Source organism: Haliotis rubra, unplaced genomic scaffold (assembly GCF_003918875.1).
Source record: "Haliotis rubra isolate DU_JTF1 unplaced genomic scaffold, ASM391887v1 Scf1131, whole genome shotgun sequence".
In the NCBI taxonomy this organism is placed as follows: Eukaryota; Metazoa; Mollusca; class Gastropoda; order Lepetellida; family Haliotidae; genus Haliotis; species Haliotis rubra.
In genome coordinates this window covers 201,335-213,643 of record NW_025765039.1, presented here as the reverse complement: position 1 = coordinate 213,643, position 12,309 = coordinate 201,335, and the positions used below count along the sequence as shown (strand labels likewise).

Below are 12,309 nucleotides of genomic sequence, written 5' to 3'. Positions count from 1 at the left end.
GCATTTGTACCAATAATATTTGTGTTCCTCTGGCAGACAGAATACAGTGGAGTTTCAATGTGTTATTAACCACAGACTATGGGTTATGAGTGAGATACCTGTTTATTTCCATATCGTGGTGGAAGAAGACACCCTGTAATAACAATAATATACACGATATACACAACATAACATCACATCTGATAAACATGTCATCATAATAAATATAGTGCATAAATGTGCCTATCAACAATCATATACAGGTATTACGCGATGCAATATCACACAGGTTACTAGCCTCAGTAATTCCGCTTCATAAGAAAGGTGATGAACACGTTTGTTCAAATTAAAGGCCAGTTGCACTAACAAGCTTTGTCGCTAAAGTTTTTGAAAAATGCGTTTTTAAATACGTTTTCATCTTCTTCAAAGATAACAATACTCTGTCAAACTTACAATCTGGATTTATGCCTGGCGATTCTACAGTAAATCAATTAACGTACCTTTATAACTTCATCGCAGGTGCAGTAGACCAAGGAAAGGAAATTAGAGCCGTATTCTGTGATATAAGCAAAGCCTTTGACAGAGTTTGGCATGGGGGCATTATTCATAAACTTCATGATTACGGTATAAGGGGTAAACTCTTGGAATGGTTTGAAAGTTATCTAGGTAGTAGAATGTAGAGAGTGGTAATAAATGGTTACAGTTCAGATATTAAAACTGTGGAAGCTGGTGTACCCCAAGGTTCCGTTTTAGGACGCTTCATCATCTATATCAATGACATTGTTGACGGTATAGGTAGCAACATCCGCCTTTTTGCTGATGATACATCGATATATGTTATAATAGATGATCATATTGCAGCAGCCGCAATTATAAACAATGATTTGGCAAAATTTTCAGATTGGGCTAAACAGTGGCAAGTTAGCTTTAATCCTAGTAAGACTGAGAGTATAACATTCACTCGAAAAACGCAAACCTATGTCAGACCGAACTTATGAACGAATGGTGAAATTATTAAAGAAGTTGATAACCAAAAACATCTAGGTATTACACTTCAAAGCGATTGTTCTTAGAAAGTTCATATAGGCGACATGGTAAAGAAAATTAGTCCAATGATCAATTGTCTGAGAAGTTTGAAATACCTTTTATCTCGGAAAACTCTAAATACTTTCTATATTCTTTTATCTTACCACTTTTTGACTACTGCTGTCATATATGGGATAATTGTACGATTGAACAGGCGATCTTACTGGAGAATTTACATTTTGACGCTTTATGATATATATGCGGTGCAGTTCGTGGCACCGGTCATGATACACTATACAGGTAAAACTAATTATAGCACACTGAAAGAAAGACGATATCGCTCTAAACTCATAACTTTCTATAAAACGTCTGACTCCTGATTATCTGAACGATCTTGTACCAGGTAGAGCATTTGAACAAAGCAACTATAATCTTAGAAATAGTACCTCCATTCAAACTATTAACTGTAGAACGCAAAGATATTTTCAATCATTTTTACCCAGCGCGATTATGTCGTGGAACTCATTGCCCGATGAGCTGTTAACGCTATTTCCCTGAATCAATTTAAAACCATGATAAACCCAACAGAAACTCACAATAACTTTGATTTAAATTTTGGGACTAGATTTTGTCAAATCATCCATTGACGCCTCAAGCTCGGCTGTAGTGACCTAAACGCTGACAGATATAATCGGAAACATTCAAGTGTTCATGTGGTCATTATAACGAAGACGTTATTCATTATCTGTTTATATGTCAGAACTATAAAAAACTAAGGGCAACTGTGTATTTTTATACTCAAGGATAAAATGTTAAAACTACTTTATACGGTAACGGCGCATTGAATGACAAATCGTGACATTCTCAACTCATTACACCAGTTCATTTCTAAGACTCACCGTTTCCAGTGATTATCACCTCTATACATATATTCAATGTAAGACTTTACATAACTTGATTTTCTGCAGCAGCTCATTTCGTTGCTAGGCATAACCAACACCATAACGAACATATTCATTACTCAATCATATATGTTATTTGGTCTCAACATTATTCTTTTGTTGTCAAACTTTTTCATTTATGTGTCCAGCTATTGGAATAATGTACTGGAACGGCGTTCGCCTATCCAGGTTTCTGCATGCTTTGGCGAAATAAAAATATGTTTAAACCACATTGTTCGTATAGCATCTAGGTTTAATTTTTCTAAGAAATCAGATTGATCTTTAGAACAGTTGTCCCAGATGTGACCGCAAAAGTCAAACACGGGATATATATACTGTTTATACATAATTTCAAAGGTTTTACGATTAAGGCTGTATTTATATTTCCGTAAGCAATTTATCATTGGGCTTACTTTTTCTGCGATATCGATAATGTGTTTGCTCCAAGTGCAATCGCTCTGCAGAGTAACCCCTAAATGTTTATGACTTTCGACTTCGCAGGTAACGGTATTATTCATAAAGAGTGGTAGTTTAGAGCTCGAATTTGTTTTTCTTGTAAAAAGTATGGATTCTGTTTTTAATTGATTAAATGAAACTTTCCATTTTTTTGCCCACGATGAAATTTTAGCCAGGTCACTGTGTAGGTAGCGAGCCGCAACTGCTGGATCTTCGATACTGATATATAGTGAGGTGTCATCAGCAAATAAACGGATGTTACTATCTATACCATCTGTAATATCATTTATGTAGATTATGAACAGCAAGGTTCCAAGGACTGACCCCTGTGGAACCCCAGCTAACACAGCCCGCTCAGATGAGTTTATACCTGGATCTGTAAGATATCCAATTTAATGATTACCTTAATGAACGCTCCAGTTTATGGATTATGCCTTTCTGCCATACTTTATCGAAGGCTTTACTTATGTCACAGAATACAGCTCTAATTTCTTTGCCTTGATCTAATGTTTTTGATATCATCATCATCATCATCAACTAAGAACTTATATAGCGCAAGAATCCAGTCAGTATAACTGCTCAAAAGCGCTTTGAGAGGATGCATGTCACATGTATAAGCAAGGTCCACTGTATGTCTTTGAGAATGACTTGAGATTGGTTTTAACTTGCCAAGTTATTTATTCTCAGTTTTATCATTCCAGATCGTGCTGCTCTAAAATGATCGATCTCCATAGGTGGTGGTTCTTGCGTGTGGAACACACAGCATGCTTTAATGGATCTAAGAGACCTTGCTGGCTTGTATTCCTGGAGGAGTTTGGATACACAGGATTATGCCTGTCCTTGCTGCCACTTTATAAGTGATTCTGTCTGCCATCAACCAATGAAGTTTCTTTAGCTTGTGGCTTATGTCTTTGTCAGAATGCACAATTCTGAACGCGCTGCAGCTCTAATTTCTTTGGTAGTCCTTGATCTAATCTAAATGGGACACAACACAGCACTGATATAGAGTTGTTACGGTCTTAGAACAAATGACGTATTTGGGCAATGCTTCGATATTAGCATGTCTGCATTTTGAGTCTGCCATAGATGGTCATAAAACCGGATTTCGTGATATAGAGTTGTAGAAAGTTATATTGGTTGAGTCATTAATAAAACCGGATTGAATATAGTTATTTAAAAATTGAATAAGTAGCATTTTTCAAAAACTGTAGATAAACAACTTGTTAAAGCAACTGGCCTGTTATTACTACATTCATGAATACAACCCTTCTTGTGAATTGGCACAACCGTCGGTTCTTTCCAGATTTTCGGATACTCACTATGTTTTAAAGAGATATTATATTATTATTATTATTATTATTATTATTATTATTATAGGATATTTATATAGCGCACATATCCACGCACTAGTGCATGCTCAAGGCGCTGGTATTTTTCCATCGATCATTGGATGTCAATATCAACTGCACATCGTATTAGCAATCTCAACTCCCTGGGGAGTATACAACTCTTGCTGCCACTAGGCGCACCGAGTTATTGTGGCTTTCTCATCCTAACTTCGCTAGAGGTTCGCGTATTTGGTTGGCTAAAAAATCTAAGAATCTGTTACTTAAGCCGTCCGGACCAGACGCTTTTGTAACATTGAGATACAATAGAATGTCCATAACTTCATTCTTGTCAACAGATATGTCTCTCTAAGATCCAGTTGGTGTTATAACAATATCTTTTAATTCGGAATATGGTTCTGGTACAACAGCCTCATTAGTGAAATAATTGTTTCATATATTTACAATGTCCTGATCGTCATCATATCGTACATCATTATGAACAATATTAGGGAATGAAGTTGTGGATTTATTGGTTTTAAGATATTGCTTTATCAAGCGCCACCACGTTTTACTACCGTACGATGAACATATTTTTTCGTCAGTGTCATTAATATAACGGGTTTTTTTGCTTTCCTTACTTCATTTATAACGGAATTTCTTATTTGTCTGAAGGTACTCCATGCCTGAGGCGAATTTTTCTTTTTTTTGCAATCTTATGTTTTCGGTTGCGTTTTAAAATTAAACAGCGTATTACATTTTTCATCCATGGCGAGTCATTAGGGCGTATTGTAACAGTTTTATTAGGTATACATTTATTTCTGATACTTTTAAGCACAATGAAGATTTCAGCTGCGATTTTAGAAACATCCTGGGATATAAACAGGGAATACCAATTGATATTGTCCGTAGTATAAGTCATGTATGTAAACCACATACATTAAGAGACAGGATCAGGAGCTTACCAGGATTCGAAGTATGTTCTCTGCTGTCCTATGCGGTATCCATGGCTCGTTTCTGTGAAGTTGTTGACGATGTTGTCGTGTTCCCACGGTGTTGGCGGCCACTGCGGGAGAGTTCCTCCAGTGTGTGGTTCCTTCTAATAACGTCATGTCTGGAGCTCCTGAACCCGTGAAGATCCGGGGTAGAATAGGTCTTCAGCAACCCATGCTTGCTTGGCACATGTCATCGGTTCCCAATTGCGCAGATTGATGCTCATGCTGTTGATCACTGCATTGTCTAGTCCAGACTCGATTATTTACAGACCGCCACCATATAGCCGTAATATTGCTGAGTGCGGCGTAAAACTAAACTCACTCACTCACTCACTCACTGGAGCTCCTGGTGGCTCTCCCTGGCTCGTAGCGCTCTCCGTTGATGAAGAGCTGGTCCGCCGTTTACACCGCCCGATCTCCTGCAGCATTTGCAGCACGTCTCACAGGGTACAACAACTTTCTACGGTTTTTGGTTTCTTTGGGAAATTGTTCGTTCACATAGAACTTCGTACCTTTCAAGTTGTTGAAAGCGGCTTGTCTGGTCAACTCTCTGTCCTTGAAGCAGTTGAATTTTGCTACAATTGGTCGAGGTCGCTCCTTCATCTCTCGCTCATTCCGTGGTGCCCCGTGACGGTGAACTCTGTCGAATTCAATGGGTTTCTCTATGTGTAGACTTTCATTGATGAACTTCGTTAGCTCTGTCTCACAGTTCGCGTTCTTAGATCCAGATATACCTATGAAGACTAGATTGTCTGCCATAGACCTTGCTTGTATATCCAAGATCTCTTCATGTAGTTCCACAGATACGGACTAATTTTGAAACTCTTCTAGTCTTCTGTCAACAGTTTCGAACTTCTTACTCTGATTCTCGAGTCTCACGTCAATGTCGTCAAGCCTCTTGTCCTGGTAATATCGTTGTTTGCCCTATATTGCCGGTTGTCTCCCTCAGCACCCGTATCTCCTCCATGCTATCCATTCGGACAACTAGGTTAGCAAGACTAGCTTCTATGGAGTCCAGTTTGAGGAGTTTATTGTCCACCGTACTGATATGGTGGAACAGCTCTGTGGCCCACTGTGGTCTCATTGAGTCAGGGGAAGTCACCGGCACCGCACGGGATGGGGCGGGGTTGTATGGAGTTAAAGGTACATGACTATAAGCACTAAGCATGATTTGAATGTCCATACCCATGATGTACCGCCATTTCTTGAATTTTCTCGATAGGGACTGTCGAAAAATAACTGTCTGCTTGTTTGGGGACCTTCCTACAATTATTGGGGCTCCCATCGCTTTTGTTGCGCTTCTGTTTCACAGCTTTCTTTTGCCCTTTGTGTGTCATAACATACCCAGGTTGGGTTCAATTAGCAGAGCTCTTAAATCATCGTTCAAGTCCCATTGCTAAAAATATAACCTTCCTTCAGAAGTACAAGACAAACTGCAAGGCTGTCATCGATGTCCCTGACGCGCCAGATTTAGTAGATTATACCATGTAAGATAACGGTCGAATGTGTGGAGGGAAGGATTGAACTGACGTGAGGTGTTTGTCAGTGTATATGTTTATATGTGTGTGCATCTGAGAGAGGGAGTGGGGTGAAGAGTGTGTGTGTGTGGGGGGGGGGGTGTTGAAAGGAGAGAGAATGATCGGAACATTGAAGAAGGGAGAGGGAAGGAGAGAGAAGGAACAGATAAAGAGAAAGTAGAGAGTGAGAGAGACATGATAGGGTGGAAGAAGGAAGAACTCTACCCAGATATATACCTGGCATATTACCAAGAGTGGTGCGAAGAAACATACCAACAAACAATAAGTATCACATACATAAATCCTCTCGTTTCACTTCGGAGAATGGAACGCGGAAGTAAATTCACACCAGTGTTTGTTAATGTTTTCATTAGATTCCCGTTGCAATTTCTAACTGAAATTTATGCGGTTTAATTTGGGCAAGGAGACGTTTGTTTTCAGAGAGATATTTTGTATTTCTCACCACTTTTCCTTTCTGCAACTCTTTCAGTAATTTTTCATTTCTGGACACTTTGACTCCACGGTCACAGCCGCGTCGCACCGTCTGCGGTACAGTACACCAGTGTACACAGGGCCATTCATGTGGTAGTAGACTGACTGACTTCACGCTGTGGGGAGAATGTAAGTACTTCCCTTTCTGCTTGGGCTGCAGAGACATATTTTCTATTCACATGATTTAAGTCACGTTTGCAGTGTCACAGCCATCGCTTTAATGTTGTTTAAATAACTAGACACCGTGTGTGAAGACTCAGATACTGAAACATCACATGACATGTATTGTTAGATGCATGTTAAGGGACCGTTCATAATTTATGGCTAGGGGATGATGATGATTTTTATGGAGAAGTAATGTGAATGACCCCCTAAAGTTTTATGTACAAAGTAAGTGCTCCCCTTCCCCGCATGCCATGTGCAACATGAATACCCCCTCCCATGGCATGTACAAATTCACCCCACCCCCATGCCCCCCACATCCTTCTCAAAATTTTAAAGTATTATATATTAATATTTATATGTACAAACTAGCTCACACACAGAGTACATGTGTACAAAATTGATGACCACCAAATTATGTTTCTATGCATCGCCGATACAATGGAAGCACAATCAAGAGTGTTGCTCTAATTAAACAATGACTAGTTGGCACACCGTTAAGATTAATTATTCAATAATGATTAATAAAACAATCAGTTTTAACTGTGCACAGATACTATAAGAAAGTTTCTAAATTTCCAGTTAATCATACAATTTACATTTTGCTGATTGACCTGAAGTAAGAACAAATAAATACTCATCAGTGCTAATCAGCAATTGCTTACTTCAGAGTGGTGATTGCTTATGATTATTATTATTATTTTATTTTATTTTTAAAAAATTTAAAACAGTTGAACACCTAATGGTGTGGGGTTTTTGTTTAAAAAGAAGAAAGAAAGAAAAAGAAACAAATAACTAAAAACAGAAGAATAAAAGACAGAAAAACGAGAAAGAAGAAGGAAAAAAATTGTTCCCAAACCACGTATACAAAGTACATATAGACATATGCGAGCAGGTGTACATTGCAGATACAACTGGGCTCTCAAATAGCAATCGGTAAAATATAAATAAACTTTTCAACCTTGAATGTATCTTTTAAAAACTTTAAGAAACTATCCAATTTTGTGTACATTTTTTTAGTGTAAATGTAAATGTGTCTTTTAGCAGATATGATTATATGATTTTATAGTGGATGTTTTTCTAAAGTACCAAACCAAACAAGGAATTTTGTCAGTTGCAGTTGCTGTATATTTTGGTTAATCCAATGTTGAAGGTGATTCCAAAAGGTTTGGGTTCTATCACATTCCCAGTATACATGGCATAAGTTCTCATACACATCATTACAGAAAAAACATAATGCGTTGTCAACTAGTTTCATCTTCACCAATTATTTTAGTACAAATAATTCCGTGTAGGAACTTATATTGAAAGTCTAGAAGTTTAATGTCTCTTAAATCTTTTCTATAGTTAATGAAAGTCTTATGCCATTCAAAATCAATATAATCAAATCGGTTCTCCCATTTGTGACATATATATGGTTTACACTGTCAGATACCAGTTTATTTTGAAAATTCCTTGAACCTTTTGTTGGAGTAAGAAAACCCTTTGTAGAGTATTATTAATGATAACATTGCCATGGAAATGTCTGTATCCTTCTAAGGTTTTTTTTTCACAAGAATCAGGTAAAATGTATAAAATATATCAAGATCCAGATGTGTACCCCTTACATCATATTTATTTTTCAAATCTCCTAAAGATAACAAACATTGTTCATTATATAAATCTCTCATGATTAAAATTCCTTTATTAGCCCAGTGTCCAATAAGGCGATTTGGGTTTTTAAAGTAACTCATGATTGAGCCATATGGGTTGAGCTAAGATTTTATTTATGTTATCTGCTTCTATTATATTTTGGTAACAGTATAGTTTCCATGCCTTAAGAACATCCTTCCAAAAAGGATTTTCATCATCGACAATATCCTGAAAATTTGCACCATAATTTAATATACCCTTCAATGGAAAAGCGCATGGATTATTTAAATTTGATTTTTTCATGTACCTTCTCAGTGTCGACAACTTCATGGCATTAACAAAGGCTTTAATATCAACCATACGCATATCCTTCAATATAATCTTTTTTCAATATGTTCCTTTTAATTTTGTCTATTTTGTCATCCCAATAAATTTTTAAAATAATTTCTCAAGTGAAGTAATAAATGTTTCCGGTGGGTTTGGCAAAGTATTGAGGATATGAACTAATTTTAATTTTTAAAAAAGCGATTACAGTTATAGTTGATTCAGATACATGCAGCCATTCTGATGACACCACGCCTTTGTTCTCTGCTCTGAGACCTGAATTTTCTGTCGGTCCTGAATGTGCAGTTTAACAAGGAGAACTATCAAGTCTTTGAATGGTATTTAGGAGTAATACACACAAAGGGGGTGGGGTTTATGGAGGCCAACTCCTGTCATATGAGAAATACGACGTTTGAAGTAGAACTGTTATGGAAAAACAGAAGAATAACCATGGTATGGCTTGAACAGATTCTACTTCCGGGTATGTACAGATTTTAATTATCTGATATGGTCATGTGGACTAAGCTGTGAGTCAGCACTTACAACTGACTGACTGAACGTGAACTCTGTAATAATAAACACCACACTACAATAGAACAAAGCCAGCACATCCACAGTTATTTAACCAGGATGTTTCAACATCCGGTGAGATAATAGACAGTTGCAATGTGTGTTGAACTATTTCAGGAAAAAACTGGTACACATGTTCCTTGTCCTCCTGCTAATATGTGTGGTTGTCTGTTTGCTGACTCTACCGAAAATGACATGGCCAACCAAAAAGATAGCTGACATCAGGTACCACAAAACTCACTGTTTGTTTTTTTGTTTTGTTTTGTTTTTGTTGTTGTTGGGTTTGTTTTGTTTTCTTAGTTTGTTTGTTGTGCACAGGGTCAGACTCCTTGGAATATTCCGGATGTTCTAGATCGTTTCAGTCAAAATGTAGCAACTAGCACACCACTGCTATCTACTGAATCTTAACACAATAACAAAACAACGCATAACAAAAGACACTGTTGCAGAATGTTGTCAAGTTGGCTGCATCCAACTTTTTGTCAACCATTTGTTTTTGTTTTCCAATTGTCATATTAAAGGCACAGTGTCACACACAACTATCAGCCCTCGGGAAAGCTACCATACTTATTCCAGAACAAAATACCTATTTAGATTACAATGTTTAATTAAAAAGTTCGAATGAAGTAATGCAACGTTGCATTAAATCGACTTTCGGGCCCTCTACCGGCCGAAAATTATTTCAAGCAAACCCCATGGAGTTATGTACCTTGGAGTGCTCTTTACGAATATCCTATTTGCAATTGAAACCAGTTCAGCAAATAGCGACAACATCGCCTGCGACAGTTTTCGATGTACGGAGCAATTCTTTACATTCCATTATGGTAAGTGTTATCTGTTTGGAAGCTGTTCGCCTCGAAGTTTTAATTATCGATTTCAGGCAAGTCGTAAGGAATAATGAGTCTTTTATTGCATCGATAGGAAGCTAAAGTGAGTGCATATGCCCCAATATATATAATATAGACCAAAATATTGTCGAAAATGTGTGACATTGTGCCTTTAACACATATATATCAATATCCCAGCATCTGAAGTCGTCGGTGTCTACGGAGTGTTAAACGACACTGGCTTCAGTGTTCTTAGATGAGGGTTAGAATTCAAAGTGTCACTTCAAAAAATTTAATGGTTGGAGTACGTTTCCAAATTTGACGAGCATCTACGTAATTCCGTATTTTGACTTTACCATACGTTCCTGTATTTTCTTTAGATGAACAGTTGACTTGCCTTTGCATGTGCCTATGACGGGTGCAACGTGTGGGTGAACACCTTCTTTCGTCACTGTTGGATAGTCATGCATAAACACAAGCACGTGATATAGTCGGAATTGTACAATTGACTTTCAGCAGAGATTTCTGATGATTATGGAAAAGGTTTTGTTCTCTTTTTAAAAACTGATTCCATTTGTTCCAGTGTAGGGGAGGTGGCCGCCACTGACATCAATGTCACACCAATTAAAGAGAACACGACATTACGCGACAGTGATGAACCAAAGGCCCACACTAGACCCCACAGACGGTATCTCATCTACCTCTGTGACGATATGCGTTCTTGTGGAGGTTGGGGAGACAGACAGAGGGGCATGGTAGCTACCTATCTGCTTGCTATGGTAACAGGGCGACATTTTGGCATCAATATGTCTTACCCTTGTGACATCAAGATGTTCTATATTCCAAATATGGTCAACTGGTACGTGAAGGTAAAGGACATTCGTGGTTTGAATTGGGAAATAGTGGATTGGATGGATAACCGCAAGGCCGATGTCGACGTCGAAAGTAACTTTAACATTAAACACCCCAGTGATGTTGTCTTCCTGAAAACAAACCAAGATATCATCAACAGAATAAGGAGGAGTTCCAGATATGGTCGCCATGTTCCAAAGACGTTTAAAAACAAAACACGTGCTAAAGTCTTTCAAACTATATGGGAACTTCTGATGAGGAAATCTTTTCATTTTGAAGGACGTTTAGACAGATTCATGAGCAGGGTACCAAAGAAAACAGATTTAGTCTGCGCTCACGTTCGGATGAGGAAAAATCCCAACATGCCCAATGACGCCTCTCCGATAAATGCATTATCCTCTATAGACTCATTATGGAGATTTCTATCTAAATTTAAAAATACTAGCCGTGTTTTTGTAGCTAGTGACTCTGTGGATGTAAGAAATAGTGCCAGGAAATGGTTCGGTGACCGCGAAATTGACACGGATGGTGTGGTGCTTCATATTGACCTTCAAGGCCATGTGTCTAGTGCTTGTATTGGCCTCGAGATGGCGCTGCTCGATCAAGCTGTCCTCAGTCTCTGCAAGGTGCTCGTTGTGTCCACCAGCAACTTTAGTATCAGAGGGGCCATGATGTCAAAACTTAAACAGAAACTATTTATGTTTAAAAACGGAACTATCACAGCATTTAACCTCTCGTAATTCTCAGATCGTGTGTAATAATGAGTATATAATATGCATGATGTCACAACTTAAACAGAAACTATTTATCTTAAAGAATGGAACTATCTCGACATTTAACCCCAAGTAATTATCATTTTGATGGGTATGTGATAAAATATACGTGCTGACGCCCTTTCCTATCGGAGGATAAAGGTTGACATGGTAATAATGTTTTTTCACTATGTGTCATAGCATTTTGTCTAGAAGAAGAACATACATACTGTGACAAGAGAATACTGTGACGAAACAGAGCACGATGGCTCAAACCATTCATTGTCAATGCACTGAGCACGTCGTCATACAACCACACTATCGGAGAGAGATTTCTTAAAAGAAACAGTGCACTATTTTAGATCGCATGTATCTTTTGGTTGTCCTGCACATATATAACACACTAGTTGTCCTGCACATATATAAGACACTAGTTGCCCTGCACATATATAAGACACT

General features: G+C 37.9%; 1 protein-coding gene across 1 annotated transcript; it reads left to right on the top strand.

Annotated features, from left to right (window-relative positions):
• Positions 1-6,369: 6,369 nt before the first annotated feature.
• On the top strand, positions 6,370-11,977 carry LOC124291841. The gene is made up of 3 exons (XM_046728915.1): positions 6,370-6,860; positions 9,537-9,644; positions 10,830-11,977. Coding segments are annotated over exons 1-3 (1,119 nt in total). The 5' UTR covers positions 6,370-6,858; the 3' UTR covers positions 11,839-11,977.
• Positions 11,978-12,309: the final 332 nt, after the last annotated feature.